General features: G+C 45.0%; 2 protein-coding genes across 14 annotated transcripts in view; one reads left to right on the top strand and one right to left on the bottom strand.

Annotated features, from left to right (window-relative positions):
• MAPKAP1 (MAPK associated protein 1) overlaps positions 1 to 12,659 on the bottom strand; it is a 105,146-nt gene extending 92,487 nt beyond the window's left edge. For 4 of the 8 annotated variants that reach the window (XM_086763448.1, XM_086763450.1, XM_086763449.1 and 1 more), the window contains exons 1-2: positions 12,535 to 12,659; positions 2,003 to 2,327 (exon numbers count right to left, since the gene is read on the bottom strand). In XM_086763448.1, the coding sequence (XP_086619574.1) occupies positions 2,003 to 2,261 (259 nt within the window). In that variant the 5' untranslated portion in view covers positions 2,262 to 2,327; positions 12,535 to 12,659. Of the gene's footprint in view, positions 1 to 1,328; positions 1,466 to 2,002; positions 2,328 to 12,534 lie in introns of those variants that run through there. The other 4 variants (XM_086763458.1, XM_086763453.1, XM_086763454.1 and 1 more) reach the window with 4 other exon arrangements.
• Positions 12,660 to 15,486: 2,827 nt separating this feature from the next.
• Positions 15,487 to 24,228, top strand: part of PBX3 (PBX homeobox 3) — a 111,298-nt gene continuing 102,556 nt past the window's right edge. For 2 of the 6 annotated variants that reach the window (XM_086763797.1, XM_086763792.1), the window contains exons 1-2: positions 15,504 to 16,648; positions 17,619 to 17,692. In XM_086763797.1, coding sequence (XP_086619923.1) covers positions 16,452 to 16,648; positions 17,619 to 17,692 — 271 coding nt within the window. In that variant the 5' untranslated portion in view covers positions 15,504 to 16,451. The other 4 variants (XM_086763794.1, XM_086763796.1, XM_086763793.1 and 1 more) reach the window with 4 other exon arrangements.

Below are 24,228 nucleotides of genomic sequence, written 5' to 3'. Positions count from 1 at the left end.
TTGCATGCTTACATGAGAACTACCTAATAACCAACACTTCTGTAGTGTCCACAGAGATGTGTTGAGTTTTCTACAGTAACGCATTATTTCTACAATTTATGACAAATTTATTCTGGTAAGGTACTTTATAATGAAATAGCTTTGCAGAAGATAATAAAAAGTTATACTCCACCCAAAAACAGTGGTTGAAGACAGCATAAGCAGAAATAACTCTACTTAGTAAAGTATTAAAATCAGGGAGAATAAAGAAGAGCTTGCACGTTAAAAATGTTGGCCATTACTACCTGTTGATACACAAAATTACACTATATTCTCTTTCCAAATAAATAAAAACCGAAACATTATCTGCTTTGAAAGAACAAATATTCCTGTTTGTGCTAAATCTACTCAGGCAGTTAGGGATTGAGTCAAAAGAAACATCCTTATGTTTGCCCATTTTACGAGCAAAAATTGCAGATTTCACAGTTAATGAATTTTTATACTTATGAGATGTATGAAGACTTTGCTCTATGTATGTCTGTATCTGTTTGTTTCCATCAAGAACTTAGATAAGCACTTGTGTAAAGTAAAAAGGATTTCTACTAAAAATAGTTAACTTTATTTAATTTATTCCTCTTCCTGTATTTCTGAAGAGGGTTTGGTGCTGATAAACTCGCACTCTTTTGTAGGCTTGTTTCCACCTTGCTCTGTTCCAAATCCCAGCCTGACTGCCCTGATAACTGCATCAGGTTCCTGGCGGTACAGCGCACACAATGGAACAGAAAAGACACGCCGGATGAAAGGCAAAAAACTGGCTCCCCAGTGGACTGAGTGTCCTAGCCATGACTTTACAACATGCCACCAATTGGAAACTAAAATGGGTTTCAATCCATAATTTAAATGGAGATCATTCTATCAGTCTACTTGGTGAAATAATCCTTCAGAATTACTTTTTGGAGCAATTATATAGAACTTAAAACTTTGCTTCTCCTTCCTTATAAACTATACCACCAACTGAACTAAACAAGACCTCAAGAACAATGCTAAGCGGCCTAACACACTAAACTTTTCACTGTGCCTTAAAGTCAGTTGCAGCTGTAAATTTAGCTTATTTCCATATCTAACTGTCCATCGCAACGGATCAGTGTCCTGTCTTTTCTGCAACTTTTGACAACTTATTTCTAAGAGGTATTTCAAGATATTCAATACCAGACATTTTACTTCTTAGGTAGAGCAGAGATGTTTTTTTCTGAGCTCTAGGTGGTGTTATAATACCTTCAGAAATCATTTGAAAAAAAAAATACTGTAACACAGAAAAAAGTGATCAGTATTGACCACCTCACACCAACCTTCTCATACACATTTTATATCACAGAAATGTTGTTCATAGCATTCCTCGGGTATAAGAAGAAATCTGAATATCCCTCATATGAAACAACAAATGAGACAGTTTTCTTCCAGTCAAGACAAATTGAGCATATTTTGAAAAGGTGTACATCTTTAAACTTCCCAATTTGGTAACTTCAAGCTCAAGGTTTCTCTCAGAAATAAAACTTCAGGAGACAAAATATAGACAAATCATTCACTTCACTGGCTCACATCAAACTTAATTTCTCTCTTTTATAACAAATAGATTTGATGCCTCACTAGGTAGATTTTCTCAGAAAATAACTATCCTGTGCGAAAGTTAACACCCCTCCAGACATTAACAATAGAAATATCAAAGACTGTTCACGTACTTTGGATTTAGACTTGATGTCTTTACAATTTTTTTTAATACATAAAACTGACTACCTCAATGTTCCTCTGTACATGAATAAGTGAAACAGTAATTAAAACTCAGCTGACAGTATGCTAAAGTAACTGAATCATTACACGTCCTTTTATAAAAGGGTCTCGACATTACAAAAGGAAAAGTTTGACAGATATCTAGCTAGCCATGCTCCAATTTGTCCATGCAAAACAGACTAAGAGAAACTGAATTTAAAAGGCTAATGTTACCTTGCCTGCAAATATCACCTACCTGTGTTCGATCGTCTTCTGATTCCAAAGTCCCAGCTTGAGGTAATATCGACTGATTGGGAATATACATAGCCCTGAGTCTCACCGTTGCTTCCCTGTGTTTCTGAACCACTGTCCCCATATGCTGACGAGGGATTAAACTTCTCCAGGTCAACGTCGTGATCTATCAGGACCATTTCACACATCCCTGTGTCATCACTGGTCACGTGTGACTGTCGAATATGAGCAAGTATAATTGTTGGGTTGTCCAGGAAAGCCATGCTGCCCACCAGTCCGCCTCTTCACTGTACTATCTTCTCTCCATCTTGTTCCATGGACACGTGTACCTAGGAACACAGTGCACACAGCATTTGAGGGGGAAAAAACCCACACACCAAAACTCTGATTCAAGAAGGTTTATGCTATGGATGCACAAAATCTAACTGATGCAGTTTTGTACAGTGCATTATTTTAATTCTGTTCCAGCTTACTTAAGTTACACTGCTTGCTGAGATCCACTTAAAGAACAGTGGGTTTGGAGGACAGCTTGAAATCTGAATGCCAGGACAACAGAACAAAACAGACACCTCCACACAGGTCCCAGTACTCTACAACAAATGGTTGCTACAAGGCAAAATACTCTAAGTACTACACATAGAAGGACGGAGAGGAAATACACAAAAGAAACAGCTGTCTATTCAAATTAATAAATTTACAAAACCAGATAGGGTTTTGAATTTCTTTTCACCCATCACAACAGTGTGTTACAGTCTGCCTTCTGCCTCAACATACCAACTCTTTGATTACTTTATTATAGACTCGCTTCAGGTTTTGTATTTCCAGGGAAAATTTTCAACATGAAGAATTAGTATCTCAGGGCAGAATACTGAACATCTGCTGCTGCATGGCGCTTCACATGGGGCAACTGTTGTAATACAGAAAAAGCTCTATGATCATATACCACACACCTGAATTCTTAAGCACTTCAACAAGAGTAATTGCCACTTACCTAAAATATTTCATTCAGAGTACTCAAGCACCCTTACAAAATGAAGTAGAGGGTAAAAAGGAAAAAAACCCAAACACAAAACCCAAACCACACTCAAACTGTTATCCTGTTCTACTGTAACTGTGGATTTATTGTCATGTTATTCTAATTCAAGTCTGGGCTGCGCCTGAAAGGGGCAACTCCATGATCCTGCCCGGCCCTGGTCAGGTATTTCCACCACCTCCCAAAGGCTGGCACTAGCACTGGTGCAGCTGTGAGGAGAGATGGGTCAAGAAAATGACCTGCTGAAAATAACCTGGAAAGAAAGAAAAAAAAAAAAATTCCTGATCTTCAGGCTGATTGGTTCACCAGTGAACAGCTGCCAGAGCACCAGTACCACCATAACACAGGCAGCAGGAATATCAAAAGACAGAGGAGAGCCGAGGTTCCCCTTTCAGCAGCACTCCCAGCTGGCTCAAAGCGACCGTGAATCCTCAGCCCCAGGAAAAGGAAGTTTGGTGGGGATTTTAAATCTAAGCTCACAGAGAGATGCAAGTCTAGACGTACATTCCAGAAGTTCAAAATCCCCACTGCTTTTCTAACCATTCGCATAGCTGAGAAAATACCCAACATTTTAATATCAGCTATGGAACTCAATGTGTTTAGTTAGTGTTCTGAACATAGAAACAACAGCAAAAAAAACCCCTATGACTGCTGTTTGCTGAAATTCTGTCAGCATAAACAATTTTAGATCACACAAAGTTGTATCCCATAAAAATGCAGTAAAGGCAGCTGGCCTTTTCCTGGCAGATTTTAATGGAAGAAAGTGAAAGGAAGCATCAGGCAGGCTTGTTCCCGGACCAGCAAACACATTTCATCATTTCCCCTGTACGCGTCCAAGGGGAAAGGTGCATTAATGCATAGAGCCCCACAAAGCAGTTTCTGCATTTAAACAGCTGAAAGCAAAAATACTGCTTTATTTGGACACTCATCTAATCATGACAAAAGCAAAATTTTGAAGGTGTATTGTAAATTGCAAACTGACCATCTCCACCAGTATTCTCCCCACCACCAAAGATCAGCAACTGCCAAGTAGAACATTCAATAAATAGAGATTTACATCCTTCCTAATTTTAGGCTTTTTTTTTGCTCCCCTGGCCACAAATATTGCGATTTATTTTCTGAGAGACTATGTCCTTTCTGCTTTAAAAAACAGAGACAAATTCAAAAGTATTATATTAAACAACAGACCCAGCAGCAAGAAGGAATTCAATAAAAGACTGGTATAGAAATAAAACTGACATGCTGCTTGTTATTAATACACTGCTCCTACCATATATTTTAATAAATTATGCTCTTAGCTAAATACGCTCCATCAGTATCCTTGGAGATCCTCGAAACCCAATTGGATGGGCCCCTGAGCATCCTGCTTCAGCTGGCCCTGCCCGGAGCTGGGACTGCATCTCCAGAGGTCCCTGCCAACGCTGTGACTCCAAGTTCTATTTTTTATTTTCTGACTATTTCTATTACAGAAAGTAGGCCTGCTCTCCCTGAAGGAGTTCTCATTGTCCTCAAAGCGAGAGGCTGTAAGGCAAATACCCTGCCGTAAGGTAACCCTCTCCTGCCTGGAACGTACGCCTTAGAGGCCTTTAAGCCGCAACAGCATGAGGAGCACTGTGAGGCTTCGAGAACACAGACACAGCTAAGTACGCAGTGCATGGATATTTTAAAAAGTGCACTGGGAATGTTCTCTAAACTTAATTATTTACACACCGCTTATTAGAAAAGGCCATGCTTACATGCAAGCAACGAGAACTTGTTTAAATAAGCAACCGCCTTAGGCTTCTAGAAGGTCTGCAAACTCCCAATCAAAAATTACTGCTGCCCCATCAATGTGTCATATAAATGTTGGCATCTTAATTGTGTATTTATAAGATTGTTAATGGTTAGTTAATTTACCTCCCACACTATTATTGTACTTGAAATGATTTAACGTCTGCTAAGGGAGTTAACAACATGTAACAGCAGATGCGAGAATTCTACCTTTATACTCCACACCCCGACTTCACGCCATTAACAGTCCACGTGCTAAATTACCCTCGCTTCTTCACAATTTTACACATGCAATCACTTTTCTCATAAATATGAACAGTTAAAAATTGCCAGATATCCTATTTCAAACTCTAAAGTTTAATTCAAACACATTTTTTCTTCCTCCTCTTCAGAATTTTCAAAAGGATACATTAAAACCCATTTATCCATAAATTAATGTTAACTGAAAATTCTACGAACAGTTAAAACATCAAAAAAAAAAAAAAATCAGGAAACAGTTCAGATCCCAAAATTCAGTTCAGATTTTTATGCCAAATTTTTGTAGTTGTTATCTACGCAGTTCTAACTGGCTCCTCCTTCCGCTAAAGGCAAAACACAGTTAGACGGCACAGACCTGGTCTGAGGAACAATGACCTCACCTCTAATGAAGTAAAAGCGTTCAGAGAAGCAAAGTTCAATTTTGCACACCTTTACATAAATACCTTGAAGCCTTCATGCCATCAGTTTCAGCAAAATTACAGATACAAGATCAATTTCTAGATCTACTGAGATTTGTCAGCATACGGCCTCTTCTGCATTCCTTGTGCCCACACACGATTAGCACCTCCACACGTAGCAGCTGAATTTAACGGAATCCAGGGACTTTGAGCATCAGCAACTTATACATTCTTCAATCATAAATGAAAAACCTTGTTAATTTAATACTTACACTATATAAACATTGTACTACTATTAAATAAACTACTTTGCAGACAGCTGTCAAGCACACTCTATGGGAACACTGAAGACGAAGAGCAACGTGAAACCTACGGAACCGTAACAGTATCTGTGTAAGACACGAAATACAGGTTAGCGCTGCGATGATGTACTACGGATTGGCAAACACCGGCCATGATTCATCACATAGGTGGACAGAGCTGAATCAGCCCTTCATTTTCCTCTTGATCTTTATTATTCATCTGTCTGTCTTTCTGCGCATTATCTAACCAACACCCTGGATATGGATGTCCTCTCTCACCTTCTCCTTGGTTTCACCACTGGATCACTGAAGTGCCCTGAAGAGCACGCGGAGCGCAGCCCCCCATCAGTCTTGTGCGGTTGCAGAACATCCTCAAAGATGTAAAATTGCACCATCAAGAGGCTGAATGCCTTGGCAGGTTTCACAGGAACTTGGTAGCAAAATCATACAGCTGGATCTCAGTCTACTATTTTTATCAGAAGTATTCCTCTTCCAGTAACCCACTGCTATATTTATGGCATCCACAGACTTTCACAGCAAGGGAAGCAGGGCTGTTATGCAGATCAACCTCATTCATAATACAGCATACAATAAGTAATGCAGAACATCCTCACAAATTATTCAGCTTCCAGCAGGTGACACAAAGGCCTTGAAAAGAGGCTCAGCAGTTACACAGGCTATACCTTAAACATACAGATGAACACATCCGAATTTGGGGAGGCAACTTCATTGCTACAACATATCAAGTGTTCTCTGACCCTCTGGCTTACCTGACATACTATATTTATCTAAATAAAAGGAAGATTTTCTCACTTTCCTCTTTCCCCACCGAAACCCCCACACACACCTCCAAAAAACAGTCTGGTTTATATTCACATATCATCCTACATCAGGTGTCAATGAGACATCAAAGCGAGTGCGAGATAAGGGGAACGGACAAGCTAACCACACACCTCTTAAGATTGCCATCCTTCCCATCCATCCTACCAGCCCGCCCCACATCAGCGCAGACAACAGCAGGCACAGCTGGAAGCGTGGTATTGCTGCTCCGGTGCTGAACCTCACGGACTTGTGGGACTGCAACCATGTGCCAGCCTGTTCTTACCGCTGTTTTCAGAGGAAAATGTTTGACCTTGAGCATGAAATAAATGCTGAGTGCAGGCTACCTTAGTTTTGGGAAGATATAGTTATTTTGCGTGGAGTTTTCCGATTTGTTTTAAATACACACAGTTGAATTTGACAAAATCCCTCCCTTCCCTGCCCAGGGAAAGGCAGCTCACCACTACACTACGCATTGGCAGCGACAGCTGAGGTTGGCCACGATTCACACCTGCTCACGGTGGGGCAGGACCCCTGAGACTGCCTTGCACTACACCCCAGCCCTCCGCTCCGCTCCCCCCTCTCACCTGCAGGCTCCTTAAGCATCTTCTGGTGGAACTATGGACTTCGCTTGGTAGAGTGGGACTAACGACAACAGGCACGCTTTCATGTGCCGCACCTGTCCCTGCGAGGAGTTTACAGACATTAGGTTAAAAACTTATGGCTCCACCAAACACAAGCTGGTTATCACTGCTCACCTTCGATTTAAGGATGATTGTTCCTAAAATTGCAACCTAATGCCACCTTTTCATGACACGCCATAACTGGTCAAAATATAACAAATATTTTCCTCACAGAAGATTTTTATATTTATGCCTTCCATGCTTCAAAATATATTACACATGGAAATTTGCTCATAGGCCTCTAAATAAGCTAGAATAAATGATAAAAATTGGAGAAAGCTGTGAGCAACTAAAAATGTCCTGCTATAGGAAAGAGCTGCAACTTTGAAATCCCACCAATTTTAATGGGATAATGTTATGAATGCTTCTGTTCAAATGGCTAAGAACAGCTGTGAGCTCTCCACAAAACTCCCGAGCCAATTCCTGCAAGGTTATTTTGTGAGAAGTGAGGAGGAGGAAAAATATTTTTTTTTTTCAGAAGACAATATGTTTAAATCGACTGTCCTCCTGATAATAAACAATTAACAACCTACTCACTGTGAACAAAAACATTCCAGGCAAAGATGCAACTTCTGGAAGGTACAACCTGGATCTAAACTAGTTACTAATAATCGCAAAATACAGCGGGCTGCAAGAATTATATAACATTACAGGTCATCTTCCTGCTCAAGGGCTTCCACAGCCGCTGGACTTAAACACCTCTCTGACTCTTTAAAGTGATCTTAAAAACTAATGAAAAAAAAGAGCAGATTAGAATGAAAAACTGATTTCTCCCCTCCCCACGTCATATAAGCTGGAATAGGACAGTGTGAACATACTTCAAAATTTATGATTCAGGTTATATGAAATAATTTCACAGTTAACTTCCGTCTGCAATTGCAAAAGAAATGGCTCTGGTTATCTGCATTTGCAGCAGTACAAATAATCAAACTCCTTGAATTCCAGACAGACTCCTGTGCACACAGGATAAAGGAAAGTGCACCACAACATATGAAAATTCAAGTTTATGTTTCAACAAAAGCTCAAGTGGATATAAGAATGAATACTTATCTAGAGAAGCTGTCACTCATGCTTTGGGTCCTATCATTAAAGAGGAAATAATCATTTAAAGTGGCGCTCTTCCACACGTGGAACTGGAATTTGAAAGTTATGAGGAGAAAACACTACATTACACACAACTTCCAACAAATTATTTGTTAGTTTTCAAACCTGTAAATCAATCTGGCATCAGCTATGTATTTCTATATTTAGGAACTGCGTGGAATTTGGCTATATTTTTGTTGTCATACCAATCAGGATGCAAATTATACCAACACCGATATTTTAATTATTGAGCGTTAGGGAAGGAGGGAGAAAATACTGGAGTACGTATGGAAACTGTGTACTCTCCTCTATTTGTTTCCTGATCTTGTCAGATCTTCATTTAATTGTAAACAAGTTGATTCTCAGCTAACCTGAGCTATCTCACATCAAGATTTTAAGCAAATAAATAAGTATTAAAAAATGCAGAGATTATAAATTAGGGCAGACAAATCTGTATCTAGACTCGCGCCTGCAAAGAGCATTCTATCAATATACTGAAATGCTAATCTCCTAATTAACAACCTAATTAGGTAATTATGGCTTTGCAGAGGGATGCCTAAATGAAATATGACAACATGGTCACCTCTTTATATGGCACCTGTGGGCCTTTTCAGCTGTCACCGCAAAGAGTGCAATATCAATTTGAACAGATGACAAAGTGTTGTCATTTTTCATTCTGATATTGTACTGAACGGTTTGGATAGAAGCAGTTTAGAAAAGCGGCATCTTGCCTGGTTTTTGCCTAATCTAAATATGTGCAAACACTTTGCTTAATTTTTAATGTCGATGATTACGCTTATTTTTTCAAACAGGCCAGCCAGCACTACGTCATACACACGTTACGTCTGCAACGCCATACTGCGATGGCCCACCGCACTGGGAGCCCTGGTACCTGATTTCACAGTGTGTGTTCATCAGAACTTACTATCCAGAAAAAATATGAGTATGTCAGTTCATTTTTAAGGCTTAACTGCCGATTTTAAAATAACAAAACAAAAGCAGAGTACCTTATGAATAACACATTACAATTTCTGTTTTATTTTTACTCCTGATGAACGCTTTTCCGGAAACGGGGAGCAGTCGTCACTGTCCGCGAGCGGGTGAAGCTGGCTGCTTTGCTTGCACAGAAGCTGGAAAGGAATACTTTCCACAATACTTTCAACAACAGCAGTGCACTTTTATAGGGAACCATGATTTTTCACTCACATGGCTGAAGTGCTTTAAAAACAATTTGCTAACCTTTAACGCTCCTAAGATGAACAAATAAAATATCTACTTGCAAAGAGGAGGACAAAAGCGTAGGCTCAGACTGCTCAAATATTAGCCTAGAACTTCTATTTTGCCTTTTCTCACTGTGGTACTCGAGAGTCTAAGAAACCCCATAGATTTTACAAACACCTATACAAACTTAAATCTTTAAAAAAAAACAACAAAAAAAAACCAAACAAGAAATTGTTGACATTTTACCTTTTTCTGTCTGTATAATATTGAGAGAGACGTCGCATTGTTTGGGATTTCCTGAGCAAGACTCACCAGCTATGTCTACACAGCAGTTGGTAAGTAAGCATGGAAGTATGGCACTATTCCCAAATCGCCTGTATTTCTCGCTTTGGAAAGCCTGCCTGGATGTGCTGAAGCCAAACCTGACTGGAAGGTGTTTTAAGCACGTGACAGTCCCCAGCCTTAAACGCTGGCTCTGGGTGGACCCAGGAGAAAGCTCAGAGGCTCGCTGTAGGTCCAGCCAGCCCAGGGGATCCTCTGCGCAGCACTGCGGAAGTACCACAAACCTGCTGGCTCCTCACCACTGACGGGCGGTTGGGTTCATCCAGCCTGTGCATCAAACCAGCAGATACCAAACAAACAGTTTTGTGTTTGTCATTTTTTTTTTTCAGTTTGCTGTCATTCTGTTTCTGATCGCATGAAAATATTTTTATTGCATAAAAAGGTTGATCATAATCTTATTTTTTTAGAATACAACGGGGTGCAAGCTGCTTCCGACTTCACAAATGCTCCTAAGGATACTTAAAAAACTCGCGAGACTCAAAGCCCCTCCGGGACTCTACGTCCAATGCAACCGGACGGATTCACATTCCTTCAACGACAGATGAATCTCCCTTTCCTCTAGCTTTTAATTTTGGTCTTGACAAATTTTTAGTCTGCCTCCTTCAAGAGCACAGAAAACATATTCAAGGGGCTTTGTTTTGCCTTCAGAAGAACTGATTTAGATACAATACTTCCCAAGCAATAAGGAAACAAGGTAGGGATTACCCTTGTGCTGTGTTGTACAAGAAACTGAGCTTATAGACAACGAACAGCTAGGTATCACAGTTTAATAAAGCTTCTCAGCAGCACACACAATTGATATTAAAACGCATGCTGGCATCTTTGTTAGGGGTACTAACAGAAAAGCCCTCACTTGGTCACTTCTGATAAAAGAATCGCTGCTTGCAAAACCTAAGGCAGCAAACTCGCTGCCAGGCACATCTCAAACATACAGCGGTATCACACCCACAAACCGCCACAAAACAAAGTCTGCAGTACTGACGCCCCTGCAACAGCATTCTGCGTGCTACCTGGGCCAGCATTGCCACATTTCTGCTTCCACACCCCTGCACCCCACAGCTCACAGCCTCTCCCTTCCAGAAGGGAGAAGGGAAGAACTGCAGAAATCCCCGGCTCTCCCTCTCCCTTCCTCAGCGAGCGCCCCTGCTCCATCTCCAACACAAAGTGCCAAACAGAGCCGCTGCACTGCTGTCAGGGGCGGGCGACTTGCATCCCGTTTATTTGCTGGCCCATTTGTTAACACAACTGACCTTTCAGTACAGGCGTCTATTTCCCATGCTCACGATTTAGGAAGGCTGGGAAAATTTGTGCTATGGAATGCATGACACACAGGTCGTTCTGCCAAGCTGCTTCACCTGCTGAGGCCTTTGCTGATCAAAAGGGAAACCTACACAGGAACGCAGCTGTCAGACACGTTTCTTATTTGTTGCAACCGGGTGAAACAGTTAAAGCGATAAACAAACGATGAAAGGGTGTACTAAGAAAGACCTGACACGTGACCGAGAAAGAAATGTACTAAATCAGTTGTAATTCACTGCTTTAGTTATTTCTGCACAAGTCTATATGTAGGCAATGATCTCAATTTTTTTTTCAACTAACCCAAAAAAGTGACCGTGAACAGATTTGTTCTGAGTTAAAAAAAAATAACTGAGAGAGTTTAACTCCCAACCTTTTATCTACCTGATAATCCCCTGAAACCTCAAATCATGTAGAACATACTCAAAATCCAAGCTTGGCTCTAGCATTTCTCATTTAGACATCGCTAAACTTCCACTGACACTGAAATCAACTCTTACTGTTGTATCTCCTAGAAACCACTTCTCGCTCCCTCAGCAATGTTCCTCCGGTGAGAACGCCAGTTCTGTACCAGCACTCACGTGAAAAAACAAGAACGCAATCCAGCAACACGTTCAGGTGTGATCACGCTAAAAGCGCTCATCCTGCAAACGCCCAGGCGGTCACAGCAGAAGCGGCCAAGAGACAAAGTCGCGCAGTGAGCAGTCAGTAACTCGCACGATGTGACAGCACTGGGCAGCAGAGACCCCGAGGCAGGCTGCGGGCCTCCTGCCCCGCAGCAAGCGGGGAGCGCTTCCAGTGCAGCCCCCGGAACTCCCCTGCCTGTCTGCCCGCTTTACCACCTGCCCGGTTCCAAGACCCGAGCCGTACATTCCACGCACCTGTTTTTCCCCTCAGCCTTTCCCCTCAGCCGCTCATTCGCCCTGTCCCGCCTGCCCTGAGTGCAGCCCCCCCAGACTCCGCCTGGCTCCGCCGCGGGCCGCGCCCCCCGCCGGGCTCCCCGGCAGCGGCCCGGAGCCCCCGCGGCAGCCGGCAGCCCGCTCTGCGGACGCCCGGGGCGGCCGCTGGTCCCTTTACCCTGGGGAGCATCTCTCCTGCCCTGCAAGGGCTCCCGCTTCGCTACGACAGGTTCCTTCATCCCGCAGAGCTGCCACGGGCTTTTCTGAGAAGAAACAAAGGCGGGGCTACAGCCTGCAGCGCGCTGCCCCGGTCCGCCAGCGGGACGCCCCGGGAGAGCGGCCGGTACCGGACAGACGCTCCACAGCTGGGCCGCCCCCCTGCGACACCCACCGCGGCGCTGGGGCCAGGACCCCGCACGCCTCCGCACTTACAGGCTTCACCGCCGGGCCGCTCCGCGGGGCCGGGCCGGGCGCCGCCTCCTCCCCCGCCGCTGGGCCGCGGCAGCCGCTTCCGGGGCCGGAGGACGCCGCGGCACGGGGAGCGCTGGGCCGCGCCGCGACCCGGAAGCACCGCCTCCGGAAGTGAGGCGGCGGCGGCGGCACGGCTGTGCGCGTGCGCGCGCGGCGCTGCGGCGGGAGCGGCCGGGTTGGGAGCGGCCGGCGTCGCGCAGGGCCCCGCACCGGGCCCCGCACCGGGCCCCGCACCGGGCCCCGCACCGGCCGCGGGGAGCGTGAGCGTCTGTGCAGTGGCGCGGTTGTACAGGGAAACGTGCGCGGTCGGTAAAATCTTTCATAGAAACGCTCAGAGAGCGTCGCGAACGTCAGAGTTCTGAGTGAAGAGAACTGTAGTTCTGTAGAAACGCAGAAAATGTAGAAAATGAAGCGTGGAAAGCTCTCAGCTGTGCTTCTCATCACAAACAGGGTGCTTTTCCGATTGAGATTATACCGGCTTGCTTTACAAATTCCCTCATTTGTTTAAAACACCGTGGGACTTGTGTTTATTTTGTGGTTTTAAACCAAACCCTCCACATAGCACTCGGTGTGCACGCATAAACAGGACGCGTTTGAACAAAGAAAGTTATTAACAGTGCAGTTAATTACTGGCTTTGCTTGAAACCATGAGAAATGCCCGGCTGGGTTAGGCCAGCGCTCCATCTCACTCGCGTTGCGTCTCCAGCGCTGGGGCCAGCGGGCGCTGCAGGGAGTGAGCAGGTGAGCCCGACCGCGCTCCGTGAACTGCGAACTGCCGCCAGGAACCAGAGGTGTTACCGGGCCCCCCCAGGACTCGTTCTCCTGCCAGTGTCTGCTTTTGTGTCGTTCCTTTTGAGTCCTGCTGATGCAGCCTGCCTCCACGATCTCCTGCGTAAATAATGAGACAGCGGTCTCTACGCAGCGGTCTCTGCGCAGCTGTACACACCAACAAAAAGCAAGCGTGGAAAAGGACAGTACGGGAGGACTGTGCAGAGCCTTATACAGAGCGCCAGCAAAGGCACCTGAGCAGAGACAGGTGTCCGAGCTGTGAAGAGCAGATAATAGCGGCTGAGTGAAGGCAGGGAGCTGGAACTGCCCTAGAAATGGCGATCAGAGGCAGCGTCCAGGCATAGCCACGGGGCACAGCAGAGCACAGGGATTCTCCAGCAGTCATCTCATGTTGGAATTACTTGACTGATAAACCAGTAGAAAAAAATAACCCAGAAGAGCAGCTTTCTGCTGGTTTGGTGAGGTGAACTGAATCACCATGGAGTGAGACGAGTACCAGAGCCAGCAGAGGGATATGCCATCCAGTGTGTTTCAGTGCCAGGTGGCCACTAGAACTGCTCATCCCTTCTGGAAAACTTTGCCCTCAGTAGAGAAATGCACACTCATCTGTGAAATATTCAAAATAATAGTAATAGAAAGTATTTTTGGAGCAGCATTCTTAATAAAGCTGGATGATGCTACAAACGCATGTGTTCAGACCAAAAAATGGTGCAGTAATCAAGAATGAAGACAATTAGAATTTGAATAAGCATACTAATTGCTTGGAGGGACAGTAAAAGCGTAGTTATGTTGACCAGAAGTAATCCACAGCAGTAAAATGTAACCCCTGTGAGATGTGGTTAAGGGTTCCCAGTCAAACAGACGACACCCAAGTTACGCTCCTGAGTGAAGGTACGACGATGGTGATGTCAACCGTGATTGAGAGAAGAGGCAAGCGGAAGCCAAGGAGAAAGATTAAGAGCTCTGTTTTAGCCACACTGAGTCAGAGTTGTCAGCCATACATCCATGAAATGTCAGGGACGGGGCTGAGATTTTTGTCTGGACGTGACTTCCTTCAGCTGAAACTGTCCATCACAGATAAAGTACGTACAATGCATTAAATACCATTTCAGTTGCTACTGTGGCTGTTTATCACCATGCTACAGGTGGCTTTCCCTTCCTTGAGAGGTCTCTGTAGCAAAAGTTTTGTTACACACTACTCAAAATGTGAACAACATTGATCAGAAGTAAAGTAACTTCCCCTATACATTGGCGTGGGGCAGGTGTTCTACGTAAGAACAATTTGGGGGGGTGGCAGTGATCTAAAGATAACCCCTTTATAGAATGAAGTCTTAATTATTCTTGAGATATACTTTTTGCTCTTTACACTTTTGGTAGTCTATGTATATACACAAAAACATAGATTTTAAACTAAAACCTGGCTCCCGAAGCGGCCCCCTATAAAGCACAGCGTCTGAGCCAGAAATCCGCTCCGAGGGCCCTTCCCTGGTGGCGGGGCCTCCCTGCTGGGAACGCGCTCGGGGCACGGCCACCTGGGCCCGGGCCCCGGCCTCTCCAGTGCCGCGCCCCCTCTCCACCGCACGGCCGACGCACCCGGGCTCGCTGGCGCGGCGGGCCGGACCCGGGGGCGGCTCCCAGGCCGGGGCCCGCCCTCCCGGCCCGGCCGAGCGGCGGTGGCTCCGAGAGGAAGCGCGAAGCCCGTGCCGTGCGTTACCATAGCAACGGGAGGGTGGGACCGCAGCAGCGGTCGCCCTGGCCACGTGACTGTTCGAACAGCCCAATCAGAAGTTTCTCAGCCGGGGGGCGGGGCCTGCGCGGGAGCAGGCGGGCGCGGCACCTCCTCTCGCACACTGAGTGGTCAGCACCGCCACCGCCGCCTGCCCTCGCGCGCTGCGATTGGCCGCAGCGCCCGCCGCTCTGTGCCGAGACCACGCCCCCCGCCCCCCGGGGAACGCCGCCGCCGCTCGGCCCGGCGGGAGGGCGACCCCGCGGAGCCGGACCCGTGAGGCGGGCGGCCCCGGGCGGGGGGGCGGCGGCGGCGGCGGCGGCGGCCCCGCCCGGCGGGGAGGGCCGGGGCGGGGCGGGGCGGTGCGGCGTCCCGCGGGAGGGGCGGGGCGGGGCGGAGGGGCGGGGCGCGGCGGGCTCCGCGTCCCTCTCGCGCGCGGCCGCTCGCCTCCTTCACAGGGTGACACGTCTGCGGTGAGTGAGTGGCGTTGGCAGGCTGTCAATCCCTCACCGGAGCGGCCATCAAACAACATAAAACACACACGGGCACCGGGCGGCGGGGCTCATAAATTCCAGCGGGCTGATATTTTTGCACATTGCTTTGCAGAGAGTGTGTAATTAATTTTTTTTTACAGTTCTTTCCCCGTTATTTCCGCTCTTTTCTTTGCACAAGTTCAAACTTTTGATTGCTGCCGGTTTACCCCCGTTGCACAGACTTGGGATCATTTGTTATTTTTAGGGGGGGAGGGCGATTAATTTTTTTTTTCCCCTCTGTGATTGTGTTTTCTTGGCTTTTTTATGTTGCAATTTGGGGGTGGGGGTGTTCGCCTGGTTTGTTGTGGTTTTTGCTGTTTGCCACCCTCCTAACTTCTTAAGGATTTGAAAGCGAGTTTTTTGATTTTCTATTTTTTTTTTAATTTTGCCTTTTTGCAAAGAAGATTTTTGGACAAGTGGGAAAGACATAAAAAGCAACAATAAAAATTAAAAAAGGAAAAAAAAAAAGCTTTGGAGGAAGGTTGTACCAGGAAAACTGCAAAGAAACCTTATCAACTCATTTATCCAAGCCACCAATATGATGATGATGAAAGAAGACTGTAACTAAAGAAGAGAGTGATTTACTGCACTGGGAAGAAGAGAGTGGAATAAACAGCAGAGATCCGGTCAAAACACAAATACTGATTTTTTTTTGTTGTTGTTTTGTTTGGCTTTTTTTTTCCCTTTTTTTTGTTTTTTTTTTTTTTGGTGTGTGTGTGCAAGAGCGAAATAAGGAGTCAGGAACTGAGACTGACCTCCGGAGCCAGAGGCTGGTGGGCGCCTTCTCTCTCCCCGACGCCCGGCGCTCCGCCCGGGCCGCGGCAGGAGGGATGGACGACCAGTCCAGGATGCTGCAGACTCTGGCCGGCGTCAACCTGGCCGGACACTCGGTGCAGGGGGGCATGGCCCTGCCTCCTCCCCACGGACACGAAGGGGCAGACGGCGACGGCAGGAAGCAGGACATCGGCGACATCCTCCATCAGATCATGACCATCACTGACCAAAGCCTGGATGAGGCACAAGCAAAGTTGGTTTCGTCTAATTAAACCTTGTCTTTTTTTTTTTTGTCTTTTTTTTTTTTTTCTTTTGGTGTGTGTGTGGTTTTTGTTTCTCTCCTTCCTGCTCCTCTGCGGAGACCCGGAGTCTCACAATTAGAGAGCAACTTCTTGGTGCCGTAGGAGAAATTTCAAGCAGCCGAGGCAAAGCCAAAGTTGCTATTTAATGATTTAAAAAAAAAAACCTAAAAAAAGTATGTGATGCTTATGCCGTCCCTCCGGTGCGCGGGAGGCTGTGGCTGGTCCCTGCCCGGTTCCCGCTGGACAGTGTCCGGTGGACGCCGGCCTCAGAGCCGGTCTGTCCGTCCGTCGGGCGGCTCTGCGCTCTCCCTAGGAGTGCAACTTTCTTCCCTTTTCTTTCTTTTCCTTGTCTCCCTGCTCCCGAAGCGGCGGCAGATGAATTACAAACCTGACAAGATATTGCTGCAGGGGGGGGGGGAGAATAAAAAAAAAAAAACCAAACAAAACCAACAAACCAAACCAAACCAAACCAAAACAAACCCGGGCTGTTTTAAATCACAGTAAATACAAAAACAAAGAATGTTAACTCTGGAAGTCGTGTCCCCCCCTCCACAATCTCCTTAATAAATCAGTTATAATATCGCAGGACGGATGGTACCGGGGACAAGGGGAGGGGGGGGGTGATTTATACCCCTCGGTCGGGCGGCATTTGCACAAAGATAATTCGGTATAAAAGTCAGAGGGGATGAGGGAAAGAGAGACCTGGCCCCGCGGGTCCCCCCCTTCTCCACTCTCCGCCCGCCAGCCCCGCGGCCCGGCGCCGGGAGCCACCGGTCGGTGGCTCCCGGCGCCGGGCCGCGGGGCTGGCGGGCAGGGAACGAGGGGAGGGGGACGACGACCCGGGGATCCTTGTTCTCGGGGAAGGCGCCATGTTGTTGAAACGCGGCGTTATAACCGCTTGTTCTCTGCTCTCTTTTTCAGGAAACACGCACTGAACTGCCACAGGATGAAACCCGCCTTGTTCAGCGTCCTCTGCGAGATCAAGGAGAAAACAGGTAAGGGCCGCCCGCGCCGCCGCCGCCGCAGCCATCTTGCGCCCTCCTTCCTTCCACCCGCCGCTGCCCGCCGGCGGGAACGCTGCCGGCTCTCTGTCGCTCCTCCACGTCGCCGAAACGGGATGGCCGGTACCGCCGGCCGCGCTGCCCGCTGGGGTCCCGCCCCGCCGAACTGAGAGGAGCCCGGCGGCCCGTCCCGGCGGCGGCGCGGTCAGGCTGGCCGGCTGTGAAATGGCGCGGTGGAGAATCTCCCGCCGCTCCGCTCGCAGCTCCGGAGGTGCCCCGCTAGCGCCCGGGCGGCCTTTTTTTTTTTCCCGTCAGCGCACTTGGCAAAATACTTGTCACATCCGTGTTGCCTCACTTTTTTTTTTTTTTCCCCTTCCCCCCCCCCGGGTTGCGTAGCAGGCAGCGGGGACGGTAAACTTTGTGAGGGTGCGCGCTGCCCGGGTTTGGGGAGAGCAGAGCTGAGCCCCTGTGAGCAGAGCGGGAGAAGGAGCCTCCCGCACAGCCCCGGGCCGCGGCCGGTGATGGATGCTTTGACCCCGCGTTTGTGCAGAGCGCAGCGAGGCTTCGGTTGCTCTTGGGCGGTGATGTTTTAAATACCAAAAATTTTCATCACAAAAGTACAAAAAATATTTCTTTTCTGCATTAATGCAACGCTAATAAACTCTGTGCTTTTTAAAGAGGCGTTTTAGGGGATTTTTTTGCTATTTTTTTCACATAACTGAATTTACAGATAATTTTTTTTAAAGAAAATTTGCAAAGTATTCTGCTTTGTATTATAAGAACATTTATTATGATCTGCTTTCAAAAAGCAATACATACATTAGCTGTCTTTTAAGCTATATTTACTATTCAATCACATTCCCCTTAATTGCACACTGAAAAAATAAACACTGTAGATGAAAACAATGAATGTGAAATCATTGCAAATCTCAGCTGAGAAGCCTAAAAGTGCACAGTTCTCAGTAAATGATGGTGCTTTATGTCCAAGGGGTTTTTTTTGCTGCCGGGGATCCACTTCAGTTTCTGCTGACAGCTAAGCACTAGGGTATTGACGGTGCTGTGAATATTAAGATTGATTCTGCTTTATATTGCATTATATTACCCGGGATAAGGGGAATGATCCCCCTTCTGCCCTCCCTCCCCACCTACCTACGTTTTGCCTCGATCAGCTCGTAGCCCCTTTCCGTCCTTCTTTGGTTTGGGTTTGCTTTCTGCCTTTCCCTAAACTTTTTGTGTGTCCTGCTCCGGAGCCAACCAAGCAACCTGCCCTCCACGCTCAGACATTTTGCAGCAGGCAGATTTCAATTAAGGAGGCAGGCGTAGGTCTTGCAATCACTTTATTTGCAGAGGGCTTAGCCTCACTGTTTTGAAAGGAAAGTATAGTCAACCACATGTCAGAGGTGAGCTGCGAAGAAAAACCCGAGTCCTTTCAGCAGCGGGGATTACTGGCAGAGGGTGTTTGGTGAGGCCACCGCCGTCTCGGAGGCGAGAGGGAACCTGACAAGAGACTTCGTGGTCTGGGGTGTTTCGGTGATAACTTGTAAGTTGGGATCCTGCCTTTGTGCTGCAAGTAGTCGAGCCAAGTTTGCAAGTTATCTCTGTTTTGAAATAACTGAGAACCAACAAAGAGTGAAAGCGTCCACCTGCCCAAAGGCAAGACCCTGCCAGCCCCAGCAGCACAGGAGGGACAGTATTAATGCATGGGATGATTGATGGAGATGAATCCACACCCCCACCAAAAACCGTTCCCGGAGTGGGACCTTCGCTCAGGGTCTCCCAGTTGAGATTAAATGTCCGTGTAGGCTTTAGTTAGTGTGCTAAAGCAAAGAAAATGTGAAAATAAATTCTGGCATATTTTCTGTAAGCTGTTTTTGTAGGAAACGGCTCAAACAATTCTGAACTGGGAGGGTGAACAGTCGGAGATGCAATTAAAGCAGAGGTCCCCCCCTCCTCCCCTGGTACTCTGCATTGTCTTGTGGTCCGAGTACTTCAATCTGCCTGCAACTGGGTCATGCGCCGGTGTTTAATTCTGTTTAATCAGAACCAAAGTTTACCGTGGTGTTGGCAGTGGGAATTGCCGTGATAGCTTTATCGCTACCTTTTTCTCTGAGGAGGAGAGGTGAGGAGGGAGACTGTAGCCTATACATAAAGTGAAATTGCAATCATGTCTGTTCTGAAATAAGTAATGCAATATTTAAGTCATTTTTATATTGAATTATGTATTTTTTTATATTTTAGTAGTTTTCAGTACAGTCAGTGGGGACTTCGTGAGGCTGGTCATGAGAGAACACGTAGAAGAATCCTCAGTTTAGGCAGAGCAACTCTGTCACTTTCCCGCAAGGGTTAATGCATGCATCACATTTTTAAAAGCCTCTCTCTCTGTCTCACTTAGGGTTAGGAGCTGAAGACTTTTTTTTTTTGTGCGAGGTATTTACCACGTACAAAGCAAATAACTGAGCTTACTGAATTTAGCCTGACATTTCTTTTTTGACATTTTAACATTTTTAAAACTGCTGCATAATACGTTTAAGAGCTTTACAGATATTAATAGATATGTGCATTCTTAGCGGCAACCACAAGGTAGCATGGTTTTCATAAAGAAACTGTCACTTATTTTTTTAATTAGTTCAAAGAAAAATGACACCCAAAGTTCTGTTGAACCCCTCCAATAAAACAGGGAGATAAGCAAGTGAGAGTCTATTGACTCTATTTTGTTGTGTTTCACCCGTTCTCCCGGTGTCGCTTGGAAGTGTTAAAGTTGCATTCTGAATGCGCGCTCACATCTGTTGCATACCTGTGTAACAGTCTGTCTCCTTACGCGCCTGCCAGGAGGAATCAAAACCTGATTTGCGCCTTTGTTTTTTTTTAATAGCTTTTTTTTTACTGGCTAAAAATCCTTCAGATTTGTAGTTTGATTAAGCTTCCATGAGGACGTTGCTGTACCTGAGGTACTGGTTATTCTTATGGAGACAGAAATGAAAATATATTAATTCTTAGAGTCTTAAAATGGTTAGGGAATTGCAATTATTTCCCAATGGAATGACATATTGTTAGGTCCTGGATTGTGTTGATAGATTATTTGGTTTTTTTTGTCTTTAAAAATCATTTGTATAGGTAGGAACACGTTTATAAAAATGTCTGAATGCATGTGTGTGTATGTGTACACGGATACATTTATTTATTTATTTCAGTGAGTCCAGCAGAAACAATGATAGCTGCCAACCAAACCCTAATTTACTGTCACCACAAACCCTAAACAGCATTCATTTACTAGTAAAGCCTAATGGCATACATGATGGTTTGCCAGATTTGTGGCCTTTGTGAGGCTTATAAGCAGGACTGACTTGGGAAGATCATAAAACTTAATGAACTTCTCGACTGCAGGAGGTGTCCGCAGGGGAAGAGAAAGGCCTGCTTGGCTGGTTGGGCTGGTTGAACTATTTTTTATGTCTAAAGAGAGAGGAGGAAAATGTTCATTAGGAATGTTCTCCCCTCATGCAGAGTTTTGTTTGAAAGAATGAAAAAAAAAAAAAGTGAAAGCCAGACAAACAGTGACGTTAACCGTGAGGTTAATTTCTTGCTGTTCCCCATGTAAGCTAAAACCTCTGGTTTTATTGCTGCAACTGTAAATAGCCGTGCGATGCCATTCCCACGATTAAAGGGCTGTAGCGTGCCCTTACATGCTGCAAAGCTCCTTATTGATGAAAACGGCCCAACTCTTATAGGAACGCCCCTCGTCAATATGCTGCAAAATCCGTGACCCGCCTGTTAGGTAACTCCTTGGAGAAGGACTTGCTTTTGCCTTGTCTGCTGGCAGAATTTAAAGTGTTAACCCCTGTCTTCACTATGGCCGTGTAAAAATCGAATCCCAGAACTCTTCCCTTGCTTTACACAAATTTCAACTTTTCAGCGTTTGTGAACTGTTGTTTAGTGCCAGCAACTTGCAGTAAAATATAAAACGCGATCCTCGCAATCCTGCCTGAACACTGAAAGGTGCAAATGGAACAATGAAATGGCGCTGATAGCGTACGGGTGTATTTGTGTGTGTGTAGGTATGTATGTTAGCTGTTTTCTAAATACCAGCTGTGGTGACACCGCTGTTCAGTTTAGCTATTTAAAATATTTATGTGCAGTCCTGATGGTTTTTTCAAGCTGCTAAATACGTGTTTGTTATTTACCCTGACTACATAAGGAAGCAGCATTGTGTATTTACGTGCGTACATCTTTTCTTCAGTTTAAATTGTTTAGCTTTTGTTTCCTCGCTCATGCTTCAGTGTCTGAGATTTTTTACTGAACAATTGGTTATACTTTAATTTATTTTTTTTTTTAATTGTCAGCAAATGTGTGACGTGCAGTAGAATGTTAGGTCACTTACCCTGTCCTTATGGCAATGACATTGCTTTCCTTCACAGACGTCCTTCTAGGAAAAAATGAATTGAATAAAGTATCTTGTTTGTTATTTGGTCATCTGTTTCAAACACAGTCATTATCAAAACTCTCTCTTTGATGTATTTCTGACACGGTACTTCTGTGGTTAAGAAAGCAGGCGGCTGTGGCGATTATTTTCATTAGAGAGATTCGTGTTACTTTGTCTTACAGAACCTGTGACTGCACAGTACCTTTGGACGTTACCATTGTTCGTGCTGCTTGCTATATTTAAATAACAGTCTTCCTGTTGATTACCAGGATCTGGGTGTACAGATTTCCCCCCCACGCCCCCACTCCGTAAAGGGTAAATTTGGACCTACTTGTCAATACTCATTTAAGTGGGAGCAAGGATTTATTTTATAGCTGTTTTTCAAGTCCTTGATTTTATTTTTGAATTTGACACATTTGGTTGCTTATCTGAAAATACTAAATTATGTGAGTTACCATGTGGTGTATTTTAGGATGCTTGTTGTAAGTTAAGGAATTTTTGCATTCAGAGATAAATTATTAAAATAGCATGTAGTGAATGCAAAAGAGGCTTTTTTTTTTTTTTTTACAAGATTTAACACATTTATCAAGCTCTGTTCCTACAGCTTTCAATGAAAAAGTTGTATGATATGGATATTACGCTGTCTTTTTTCAATTTAAATATTGATTTGTGTGAAACATTAATATAATGATATTTGCAGTCTACCGTAGACAAATATAAGCAGAATTAGACATACTAAATTGTTACAAATGTAACGCAATACTTAAATACGTACGAAGGCTGTATTAATAATTGTATAGTGGAGCGCAGAGCCCGGGTTGTATCTGTCGTCTGGTTTTAGAGCGTTTTTCAATTCCTTGCGCATCACGCACACGATGGTTTGATGAATATTTTTATGAATAGCGGGAGTGCGTACTGAATCCGTGCGCTAGCGAGTCCGAGTCAGCGGAGCCTGAGCGGAGTTTCCCGTCCCGGTGTCGGTGGTGGAATTAGATGTAGCTGTTTGTACTCCATGAATTGACACCCTGAGAAGAATGCTTTGTTTGTTTTCTCAGCAGTCATGTTTAATGCTATTCGCTTATCAAGGTGATCAGCATGGTTCAGATAACACATGCCTGACACAGCCTGCCTTTTTTCACCATCATGTTGACCTTTTGTCACATTTGCTTTTCTCTGGTAGGCATTTCATGTCTTTAAGTATGAATGGAGTAAATAATTCACATCAATATTTAATATAAATTATTAAAGTTTCTGTCAGCTCTTATAGTTCATGCTTTTATAAAGTTGGAGTAGTTCATCAGCCAAACAGATGAATTGTGCTTCTCAGCTGGACATTAGAGCTCCTCCATAATGCTGTCTTTACAGTGGAAGTAAACAGGGAATTAAATATGAAGGGAAATGAAGCCTGGGACTTGAACTCTCCGTATTTTTCAATGATGCACATTCTGTAGGAAGGCTCAGAGTGCTAGATAAATATCCATCATAATTTATTTTGCTATTCCCATACTTTTTTTCCCCCTTCATGTTGCAAACAGAAATGTAGAACACCCCGTTGACCCTGGTGTTTTCTTCGACTCTTTGTTATTAGCCTTCCCCGAGCGCTCCAGCCCCCTCCTTGGGCTTAGGGTGGGTGTACCAGTGTTGGGTTTGTTTGTTGGTTTTTTTCTTTAATGTTATTTTCCTGTTTTTAAAGATTGATGGGGAACACTAAGATCATGAGGTCTCAGGGTTTTTTAGTCCTTATTTATAAATTACAGTTTATATTTTGCAAAGTGGCCTGTGATTGAAAGTAGATTCTGAAAATATTTTTAAAAGAAGAAACGGTCTCCTGTCTGCTGTAACGCATTTACTGCTTCAGGAATTGGATAAAAATAGCATGTTTTGCATAAAAGCATATAGTAAAAGTCATTATGCACTTTAATTTTATTCTATTTTAGGTATTTTACTTTAAATTCTTTTGTTAATGATCAATTCAATGCACGCTGCGCCGTCACACGAACTTGTAACAATATATGAATCACTGAATATCACGCGTCCTACAAATCAATCACTTGGAAAGGGGGGTGGGTTTGTACCGTGTGTTTACAGGTCAAAACCTTTTGCTATGCTTAAG

The sequence above is a fragment of the Chlamydotis macqueenii genome, chromosome 20 (assembly GCF_036417535.1).
Source record: "Chlamydotis macqueenii isolate bChlMac1 chromosome 20, bChlMac1.mat, whole genome shotgun sequence".
Classification (NCBI taxonomy): Eukaryota; Metazoa; Chordata; class Aves; order Otidiformes; family Otididae; genus Chlamydotis; species Chlamydotis macqueenii.
Note: the sequence above shows the minus strand (reverse complement) of the source record. Positions and strands in the feature narration are given on the sequence as shown.